Raw genomic sequence first — 11,159 nt, 5'->3', positions numbered from 1 at the left:
AATATAGTGCTTAGGAGATTATCTTGGTAGTATTCATTAAAAAATGGCTTTGTCCCGGTTACATATAAATTCCTCTATTGTTTTGGGATAAAATTTGACTCATCGAATTTATGTGACGAAGGGAGTATAAGCAATATAAGTCTATCTTTAATTAGATAAAGTAGTCTATTAGCTACGTTTTAATGAAAAATAATTTCATTAATATATAATAAATCCATAAAGTCATCTATAGCACACAATAAAAAATGTTAGTAAAATTTTGGAAACTGAAATGCTAAATATTCTTAAAAAAGAATCACATATAGTACAAATATATATGAACCAACTCCATCATTGTGGCGCAATTTTTTCTTGGTTGTACAGTTTCAAATAATTTTAGTATAGAGTTATACGTTGCAAGGATAATCAGAAGAAAAACATAACCAATGTCCAGAGCTATTATTAACCAAAATATGTTTAAAATAGAGTCAAAAAATATTTCAACAATATCATCCTAACATTCGTAATAAAAACTAAAGCAACATTAAATAAGGTGCCTGTGCGTATGCGCGGGCTACTTTCCTAGTGTAATAGAATTACGCTTAGATATGGCCAGGATAGCAGCATGACGCATTTGCAAAGCACGGATCAAATATTTAAATTGGTGTAGGCATTAGTAGTTTCAGTTATTTTTTCATTCAAGAGAAGGAAAATTGTCCATCAATTCCATGGATGGAGGACATACCCAGTGACTCTGTGACTGCACCGAGAAAGCTGACCAAATACATCCCTTAACCAAAAAAACGCACCTTCTTAATTCCTTCAATATTAAAAGTAAATGCTCATCCCAAAATAATACGATGATTTATATAGCCATATGTGTTTTTTATTTGTTGTTAGGCTCGCTCAGTCAGGCTCATAAAGAAGTTTTGGATCTGCCACTGCTACGATGGATGCACAATGAATAGAGAAACAAGAAAACAAAAGAGCTAAGCTTACCTCTACTTATAAGAGCTTACACTGATATGATCTGTCGCATCAACTTGGTCCAGAGCATCTCCTTGGACATCACTCGATCCATGGACACATGGAGAAAGACTGGATGGTTTCAAAGTGCTCAAAAGTTTCCTTTGATCCTTGCACTGGGAAAATGGTTAAGTCCACAATTTTAACAAATTAACCCTTCCAAAAAAACTTATATTAAAAATAAATTATACTAAAAACTAATTTCAGAAATGGACCATAATCTCAGCGCCATCATCGTTGGCGCTGACATGAGCTCAGAGCCATGTGTGTTGGTGATGATCTCAGTGCTAAAACCGTGCACGGGCCACATTGGATAATCAAGTGAAGCTGGCACGGTGGTAGTACAGTGAAGTTTGAACATCTAGGGCACGGGTTCCAACCACGTTAGTGTATTTATTTCTTTTCAGTTATTTTTACTTATCCTTCTCGAATTCTGGTCCTATTAATTTATTTTCCAAAGAATCACAGGTTGTGTGTAAAATTTATTTTATGTTGAATTTGGAACAAACAAATTTGACATATAATGTTAATCTCAATAAAATATGTAGCTCAACAATTACAAACTTAAAATTTTATAAACTTGAATAGTATAATTTTGGTTCTTATATTTGTTCCTTCCAAGTTTTAAAATAAAATGAGTTGTAAAAAGCACGTGAACATTCAAAAGAAACATAAAAGAGCAAGTTGAGATAAACAATGATTAAAATGATGGGGACAGGAATCGAACCGAACTGTTGTGTCCTGGATGGCTACTCCGCAACAATACCACTGGGCTATCTACAGTTCATTACTTTGGCAGCTCCCACACAATTTTAAAGTATACAGAGGTCAGCACCACACACTATGACGATGAGCTCTTCATAGCTGACGAGTTCATACAATCTTAGCGGCAACGATAGTGGCGTTGAAACGCTTTAGCTCACCGTATCAGGGTTGGCACTGAGGTCACGGCCTATTTCTGAAATTAGATTTTGACACGGTTTACTTTGAAATAAGTTTTTTGAAAGGATCAATTTGTCAAAATTTCGGTGGTTAAGTTGAGAGTTGAAAGTTCCGGCATGGGGGCTATGTTGAGAGGACTAATAGGAAGTTGTGGTCTCTATTCGCTAGGACCAGGGCAGTAAGGGCTGACCAAAAGTTCGTGTCACAAGGACTGAAAATATAGGTCTCTCCCTTCTGCGAGTGACTAAGTTTTGGCTAGAAATTCTAGAATAGGTACCAGAAATTCTAGCTTTGTGTAGCAGCTAGTTGCCAATGCCATTTCGAGGGGTTGGTTGTTCCCTTATCTAGACCTACTACCATGCATGCATAGCCTTTCATATATATTTTTCCTCTATAAATTTGGACAGTGCTAAGTTGGTTTTTTATGGGATAGAGGAAACATCGTTGAGTGATTGAGTGATACTTGGGGATCAGTATGCTTGTTAGAGCTAGAGTTTTGGCTTGAGTACTTTAGGATTGAAGCCGGGTATTCTTCATCGGGTTTTTTATTCTTAGAAAGTTTGAGTGGGTACCGAGCTCAATCTTTGTGGTTGTTTGGTGAGACTTGGGGTCGAGAGAAACATGGTTGCTTGGAGTAATAGAATTCTTTCATTCTTTACCTTTCCCTCTTTTTACCGCTTTACCATTGTATTGCCTAGTGCTACTCGATATGTCTATTCCTGTTATCCTACTTGTTTCTTAATAGTTTACCCTTCTAGTTATTGTCTCTTTAGCCGTTGGAAACATGCTTGTGATATGTTCCCCTTCGAGGGTTTTCGTGTATGACCGGAACCTCCCTTGTTATTTACCGGCAGTTCTGGCCATAAGACCAGAAGTTTTGGCCATATCTGATCCGCTGCAAAGTGTATCAGGAAAATTGCCTATTCACCTCTGCTCTAGGTATTTCAAAGGACTTTCGCAGTTAATGCCGCTCCACCCATAACCTTATCATTGGTCGATGCCACTACACTCAATCGGTAGATCTAGAGAAATGGGAAATAGGATGGAGAGAATGGGTGGTTATGTGGTATAATAGCAATATAAATAGGTGGGACTGGATAGGCCGTAAAAAAAAAGGGTTTGTTGGATAGCCTCAAATGCGTGGTATAGATAAATAATGCATTGGATATAACATACTCCCGCGGTTTTTTAATGTATTACACCATTGACTTTTGACATTATGTTTGACTATTTTTTTATTAAAAAAAATATCAATTATTTTATTGCGACTTGTGTTATCATCAAAGAAATTATAATATTAAGTTATACTTTTTATTTATTTAGTAAATAAGATGAATTATCAAACGTGAAAAGGCAACGGCATCTTATATAAAAAAAGGCAATATGTAATCACATTCTCGAACATTTTTAGGAATTTCTTGATAATAATTTTCAGCCTTGGGGTAACAATATAGTACACAAGAGTTTAGCCAAGTAATATGATAAGCTTGAAAAAGCCATAAGTTTGAATATTTCAAAAATATTTCATCCGTTTTTGTTTATTGAGAATTACACAGTACAACACAGACACTCACAACGCACTCACCCCTATGAACACATGCACGCAAACCCCTACCCTTATGAGCATCTTCGAAGACTGGCCCGACAAATCCTGGAGAGATTGATGAAGTCACCACAGGCTACCACTGAAAGAGGCTCTTGTAACCACTAGGCTACATGCCCTTTCGCATTTCATCCGTTTTTAATGCCGTGTTAACATGTTTTTTTTTTCAAAACATAGATGCTGTTTTAGATTTTTAATTAGGCATCCTATTCTAAAATTTTAGCATGTGATGTAGAGACTGCATGGTTGGTCGATCTACTGGCTCGGTAACGAATTCATGATGCATGGAGCGTCAGTCGCAACACGTTCCAGGCTTCCCAGCCCAAGTGCAAGGGCGACAAGCTGCGGCATTTTAGGCACTGTTTAGTTTGTGTGACGAAAAGTTTTAGCGTGTTAATCGGATATACGGATAGACATTTGAAGTATTAAACGTAACCTAATAACAAAACAAAAGATTTCGCCTGTAAACTGCGAGATGAATTTATTAAGCCTAATTAATCCGTTATTAGCAAATGTTTACTGTAGCACCACATTGTCAAATCATGCATCAATTAGGCTTAAAAGTTTTGTCTCGCAATTTACACGCAATCTGTGTAATTACTCCCTCCGTCCCAAAATATAACAATTTTTAGCCCTCGGGATTTATCCCAAAATATAACAACTTATCAATCAACATTCTCTTCCTAACCAATCACAACCCCTCCACCATTCTCTTTTCTCACCTACCTTCACAACTCATCCAATCACAATCTTCCAGCACTCACTTCTACCTACTTTCTTAATAACCGTGTCTAACCCTAAAACTTCTTATATTCTAGGATGAAAGAAGTAGTTTTTTTTGTCAATATTTAATACTCCATACATGTGTCCAAACATTTGTTGTGACGGGATAAAAAGTTTTTACATGGGAACTAAACAGGGCCTTAGTAAAAGGGAATAAGTTTGCTTTACATTCCTCATTTTTACATCAAATCCCTCAACCACAATATACAAGATATAAAACCTTGAACTTTTAAAACCACATTGATATATACATTCTTTGGCGGTTTACATGGTCTTTTGGGCTTAGGTGGTGCTTACATAGCAGTGGTCCCACTTGTCATATCATTTTTTCTTCTTTCACAAAAATAAATCATTCATCACTAAAAGTTATTAGGTGAGACTACATGCCATCAGCCCTCCTTCTCTCCTCTCTAGCTCCCTACCTCCCATCACCGGCGTCCCCACGCCACACGGCACACACCACCCATCAGCTTTAGCAATACTTGGTGTTATCCATACGGGACTAGGCCAGCTAGACCAGATCGGTGATATAGTTTTCTTCCTTCTGCGATTCTCCAAGTCAAAAACTCCAATATCACGGGGGCCATTTTTAATTAGCATCAGCAAGTCCACATGGTCGTCAGTGAAGTAGACATGATTTGCTCTTAATTGTGGGTATTCTTCAGCTCTAAGACAAATCGACTGGTTGTGACCAAGAAACAACACATGGTATGGCAAGCTGTTTATTTGCACAAGCTTATTTGCTGCCATGTCAACTTTAAAAACCTTGATTTCTTTAGTACGCATTACAGGCACTATACCATCCTCAGTCTCATAACATAAAGTATCGTCATCCCCATCCTGCTGCTCTGCAGCATCCACTGTCCTCCAAACTTGCAGAAGATCACCCCATGGAGCTCGAATAATGTACATGCTCTCAGAAATACCTTTCATGTGTTTAATAATTACCTTCCTAGTGACAACGGAGGCTGTGATATCAAAGGCATCGATCTGTCCATGTGATGTCAATGCATACAACAGACCATCATGGTATACACAATCTCTGTAGCGAGTGTTGTGGGGTAACCAGGTCCATTTATCATCTCCTACTCTTGCAAAGGAAAGTTGACAAAATGGATAGTGGATGACCACCACAATGAAGCTTCTAGTCAAGGGATCAGGAAACACAAATGCCTTGTAGTATAGGTGGTCACGCAGCTCACTGGGAGTAAGGATTGGCGACGGCTCTCCATACGGATCTCCATAATCTTTCTCTGCACAGTACCATCCGATCTTGTAGCCTTGGACAACACCAATGTCATTGAAGATGGGCTTCACCTGCTCAATGGTGATCACCGGTGGGAGGGCAATCTGTTGTCCGGTGATTGGATTGACAAGATGAAGCTCGGATAACTCATCAGCAGTAACCACCCAACCATGTGAGGATCCAATCGGCAGTCTTTTGTGCAGCGGCGTCCCTGGGAGAGTTAACCTGAAGGCCCTCTTCTCCACAAGACTGTAGAGGCATGAAACCTTCTCGCCTGAGGATTCAGTGGTGTAGAGCAGGCAGGGAGTCTGCTGCTTGTACTGCCCCATGTCGCGTAGGCTGGTGTAGGCAGAACGCCAGGATTGGCAGACAGATCCCGCACGAACAAGGTCAGGGATCTCCAGGAGGGCAAAGATCTCCATCAGCATATCCTGTGAAAGCTCCGGTAAATCTGCCGCTTGAGTCTCCATAGGAGGTGGATGCACATATTCATATTTTCCGGATTCTTTCAGCAGGAGATCTGATAAGAGTTTGATGAGTAGACGGCACAATTTTTTCGGGCGCATAGCTAGATCCCCTAAGTTGATAATCCTGGCTATGCTACAGGCCTCCATTGGTGCAGAATTGAGATCCAATGTCTGCTTCTGCTTGAATACTTGCAAAGATTCAAAGGCTCCTGGCTCCACTTATAACACCTACCTCATGTCAGGGAAGGGAAGAAAACCGACACGGAGACTGAAAAACAAGAAAAAGGATGAGATTCTGACTCCACGCGAAATCGGAGTCTGGGGAAACCGTATTCCGAATTGATGTCTGCGAAGATCGAACATGCATGGAGTGCTAACCTTCGGCGGTGTGGCTGGAGGAGGAGATTGCAAAGATTGAACGTCGAATCCCTGGAGGCTCTGGGCAGCCGTTCCTCGTCGGTGGCGGCGGCTGAAGGTTCGGTGCCACCCGAGATCAGGGTGCGCGCGGCGGTGGCTCCGGGATTCCAGGTGGCGCAGCGCCTAAGACGGCGGCTGGGGGAAAGGGGAGACCGGAGGAGACAACGATGACTGTGGATATTTTCTCGAGAAAAAGAAAAGAAAGAAGAAAAACTGAACGTCTGATTGAATCTGATCCAACGGGTGTGGAATAATGGGCGATCGAGCGATCGATCCCCATGCCCCCTGTACACACCTCTCCTCCTTGCTCCTTCCCTTCTTCTCTTCATACTACACTATAAATTTAAAAAAAATAAAAAAATAAAATTGAAAAAAATTATGTATAGAAATACTATATATAAAAAATATTTGAATTCAAATTCAAATTTGAAACGGGTATGTAAACTTTTGACTTATAAACTTTGGGTCTATAAACTAATATTTGAATTCAAATTCAAATTTAAATCGGGTATGTAAACTTTTGATTTATAAACTTTCGGTCTATAAACTTTAGATGTATAGAAATACTATATATAAAAAATATTTGAATTCAAATTCAAATTTGAAATGGGTATGTAAACTTTTGACTTATAAACTTTGGGTCTATAAATTTTAGGTCTATAAACTTTAGATATATAGAAATACTATATATAAAAAAATATTTGAATTCAAATTCAAATTTGAATCGGATATATAAACTTTTGACTTATAAACTCTAGATTTCTAAACTTTAGATGTATAAACTTGAGATGTACAAACTTTAGGTGTATAAATTTACTAAAATAGAAAAGTAATGTGGTGCCAAAAAAAGAAAACCACGTGAAGGAGAGGGGGAGACCAGATCCGATCGCCCCTAGCGGCCCTTGGTGATCAATCGCCCATCAGGAGTTTCGTGATCCAACGCCCCTTCTGGTGGGTGCTGTTTGCGATATATAAGTCCATTTTACACCACTAATCCATTTTTTTCTCTAAAATATACTCTGTAACTTTAAACTGGGTATTTTACACTACTAACTTCCAATATCGTGCAATTTACCTAACCTGATTTTGGCAAACATGGCGCTCATGTGGCAATATACACATCATCAGGAATATACAAGGATTGTGGGTCCCACATATCACTCTCTCCTCCTCCCCCCTCTCTCTAAAGTCACCGAGCCTAGGACTCGCCAGAGGCAGAGCTCGTGGAGGAGGAGCTGGACGCACCGCCCCCAACTTCTGGGTCCATCTGTCCCCTACTTTCGTTTTGTCGTCACATCACCCGGTCTCCACCACTGGGTTCCACTCTCCTCCCTCCCTTTACTTCCCCACACTTAAAGAGGACGACGGAGCCAGCCCCCTCGGCCCAAATAGAATAAGATAGGGAAATGAATGGGTGAGGACGAGCTCAGAGAAGACAGAGGCACGGGTACTCCTCCGCACGGTGGCTGCGGCCGCTGGCCCTCCCTACGACCGGCGCTGGAGCCATATGTCACACTCGGAGTTTTCCTTTTCTCGTAGTTTATAAATCACTAATAAAACATCTATAGAAAGCACTCTTTTTAACTAGGAGCAAACCCTAAATTAACAAGGCAAAATTTGCTAAAGGGCATATAAAAAACATGTAATTAGCTGATGGATACCGCAAGAGACACGAATTTGTTGTCAGGCATCAAAAAACTGGTAATTAGCTGATGGACACTCGCGGCCATATTTTATTATTTTCAGAGGAATTGGAGAGAGAAACACACATTAAAGACAATTTTGCCCTTCGGCTTCCTCGAAGAGCACCATCACCATCCCAGCCACAAGTTCTGCAACTTTCTTCATCCGTGTAGATTTGCAGGTCGATGCTGCCGGTCTCACCACTCTCACCATCTCTCCTCAGACCAGCAAGCACCGACCATCGCCTGTCCCCTCTACTCAGTGTCGTCACAGCCCCCATCAATTTCCACCAGATTTGCCACTGCCTCTTCTACAGCGGTCATCCAAATCCATAGTCAACACGAGTAACACATTATTTGTTCTTGGGCTGCAATAGAGACGGTGGCGGTGGTGACGCACACCGGTGTCAGCGGCGGCCACAGTGCATTCCGGTGATATGGCGCACAATCCTCAGGCAATGTTAGTAGCCGCCGGATGGTAGTAGCCTACTCCAATGGTGATGGCTACTGCTGCATATGGGAGCATCAATCTTGCAAACATCTATACTTTATGGATGGCTCAAATTGTTTTTTTTTTATCTCGAAGAATTTGCTTGCTTTTCCAAATATGAAAGAGTTGGAGTCTTGCATTTGATTGTGCTTGTGGTGGTCGTCGGTGGTGAGCCATTCCAGCGAGGTACCGTGTGCTGTTGATTCTGTAATTTTGGGAATTTATGGTTTTGCTGTGTGTATGTGGGTGACGGACGACATGGACATTCCGACAGCGGTGGTGGCGGCTGGCGCTGGCGCCGCCGCGCAGGACATCGTGTTGGTGAGCTCCGGGCGCAACGCCGCCACAGTCCTTGGGCAGTGAGGCTGGACTTGAGCGGCCCGACGCGTGGGCTGAGCCTGCAGTACTTGGAGGCGCCGGCGAGGGTGTCGACGAGGCCGAGCCTGACTGGCTTGGCGTCCCACCACGTCCTCGGCGACCGGAGCAAGAGCAACTTGGGGTCCAACAACATCACTTCGAAGTAGTAACAGTGGCGTGGTCGACGACCGCGACCAGCGACCATTTTCTAGCTTCAGCGAGGGCGCCGATGGATTGAAGCCGTGCAGGGGTAGAATTGTACTCTCACACTAGTTTATCTCTCCAATATCTCTAGAAATAATAAAATATGGCTGCGAGTGTCCATCAGCTAATTACTAGTTTTTTTTTGTGTTCGAAAGCAAATTCGCGTTCTTGCGGTGTCCATCAGCTAATTACACTTTTTTGAATGTCCTGTAGCAAATTTTGCCAATTAACAATGTGTCTAATAATCGGAATTGTTAGGGAGATTTTTTTTTCGAATTCTCTTTGCTTTAAACGACTAACATGACTTTTAGTGAAATATTCAGATCAGAGAAAATAACCTTGTTAATGTTAAATGTCAGGATTTGAATTAATAATTCTTTCCTCTCTCTCCTTTGGTCATGAACCGTTCCCGGTTCACTCCCCGTCCGCGGTTCATCGTATCCGCCGACCCCTTTGTCGCCTTGGTTTCGTTTTGTATGGCGAGCTTAGTCATACTTCTACTCCAATTCGGTTTCCTTTTCCTTTCCCGAAACGGCGCTGCATCTGTTTTCCTCCACCTTTCCTATTTAGGTTCCCCTCCCTCCGTATTTTTTTCCCTCCTCCCCACAGCCGTGCGCGTCCCCCTCCTCCCCCTTGTCCGAGCCGCACGCCCTCCTCCCCCTTGCCGCGTATCCCCACCGGCCCCAGCGTATCCTTCTCAATCTCCCCTATATAAGTGATCATGCTCCCTCCTCTTTTTCTATTTTTCACCCGCCAAAACCCTAGCCGCCGCCACCTCCTCTCCCATGCACCGTCACCCTAACCGTCGCCGCCGCCCCTAGCCATCGCCGCCACCCCTCGTTGCCACCATCGTTGTCATTGCGTCGCTGGTGAGCCGCCCTTTTTCCCGCTGGCATGGTTGCCGTTGCAGCTGTCTTTTAGCCTATCTAATCTACTCCGTGTTGTGTGTAGCCCTAGCGTCGTCGTCGTCTCCGGGAGTTGCCGCCAGACCGCCGCCACCGCCGTCTCTCCCTCTCCGGTCGTTCCTCGCCGGTGAGGTCCCCTTCTTGTTTCTAGGGTTAGGATTCTATGTTACCTTAGCTGTGTTACGTCACCGTCGGGTCGATGTGCGTGTGCCGCCGCTAACCGTAAAATATACGTTTAACTTATCATAAAACATTAAAAAAACCCTCTATTTTTTCTAATTGTTGACATTATTAATAAGGTAAATTTTGGTACAGGATACTTAGTTTGTAACTTGGTAGAGGACATAAAAAAGGTAGGACGCAAATTCGTGGTCATAGTTCCTGGACACGAGAAAAATCGATCCTTGGAAAAAAAAACATTCTCAAAATATGATTAATTATTACTGGACACTGTACAAATCAAAATATTTATTTATGTTTGAAAAAGAGAGATAAATAGTGTAAAATCTAATGCCCCTAGACCCACTGTCATATTTTTTTCCGAAAAAAGTCCGAATTACCTTCCCGAATTATTGCATGAGTACAAAATACTCTCTAGACCTAAAAACCAGACATCTTTCAACCTTAGGTATTAATACCGGATGAACAACACCCCTAATAAATATACATGTTGTGGCCCAACCGTGTGTGGTGGTGGGCCCGAAGGCGTCCCTCCTCGTCCTTACCGTCCGGTACAACCCCACCACCATCGCCGCCATCGTCTCCGGCGACCGGAGCAACTAGGTTCAGTGATATAGAGAGGATGAAGGGAGAGAAGAGGGGAAAGAGCCGGAGGAGGAGGTCCTGGAGGTGGAGGTGACGAGCCCTTCCGCCAAATCATCTGAGGAGCAATCCGACACAGCCGTCCGAGAAGAAAGAAGTCGAGCCAGCCGTACGGGAGGCCCTAACCGCCGATGCCGCCACCGACATCTCCCCGCCCACGGCCACCGTCAGCTATTGCCCCCGTGGCCGCCATTGAGGAGGAGAGCGGCACAGCGGGAGCTCCTGGCTGCGCAGCG

General features: G+C 42.7%; 1 protein-coding gene across 1 annotated transcript; it reads right to left on the bottom strand.

Annotated features, from left to right (window-relative positions):
• Positions 1–4,410: 4,410 nt before the first annotated feature.
• LOC127753902 (probable F-box protein At4g22165) lies at positions 4,411–6,685 on the bottom strand. Its single transcript, XM_052279350.1, has 2 exons — positions 6,425–6,685; positions 4,411–6,314 (listed from the first exon to the last, which is right to left on the bottom strand). The coding sequence occupies exon 2, from the start codon at positions 6,191–6,193 to the stop codon at positions 4,703–4,705; it is 1,491 nt and encodes a 496-aa protein (XP_052135310.1). The 5' UTR covers positions 6,194–6,314; positions 6,425–6,685; the 3' UTR covers positions 4,411–4,702.
• Between the last annotated feature and the right edge of the window lie 4,474 nt (positions 6,686–11,159).

This window comes from Oryza glaberrima, chromosome 11 (genome assembly GCF_000147395.1).
Source record: "Oryza glaberrima chromosome 11, OglaRS2, whole genome shotgun sequence".
Taxonomy (NCBI): domain Eukaryota; kingdom Viridiplantae; phylum Streptophyta; class Magnoliopsida; order Poales; family Poaceae; genus Oryza; species Oryza glaberrima.
This window is presented reverse-complemented; position numbering and strand designations above follow the sequence as displayed.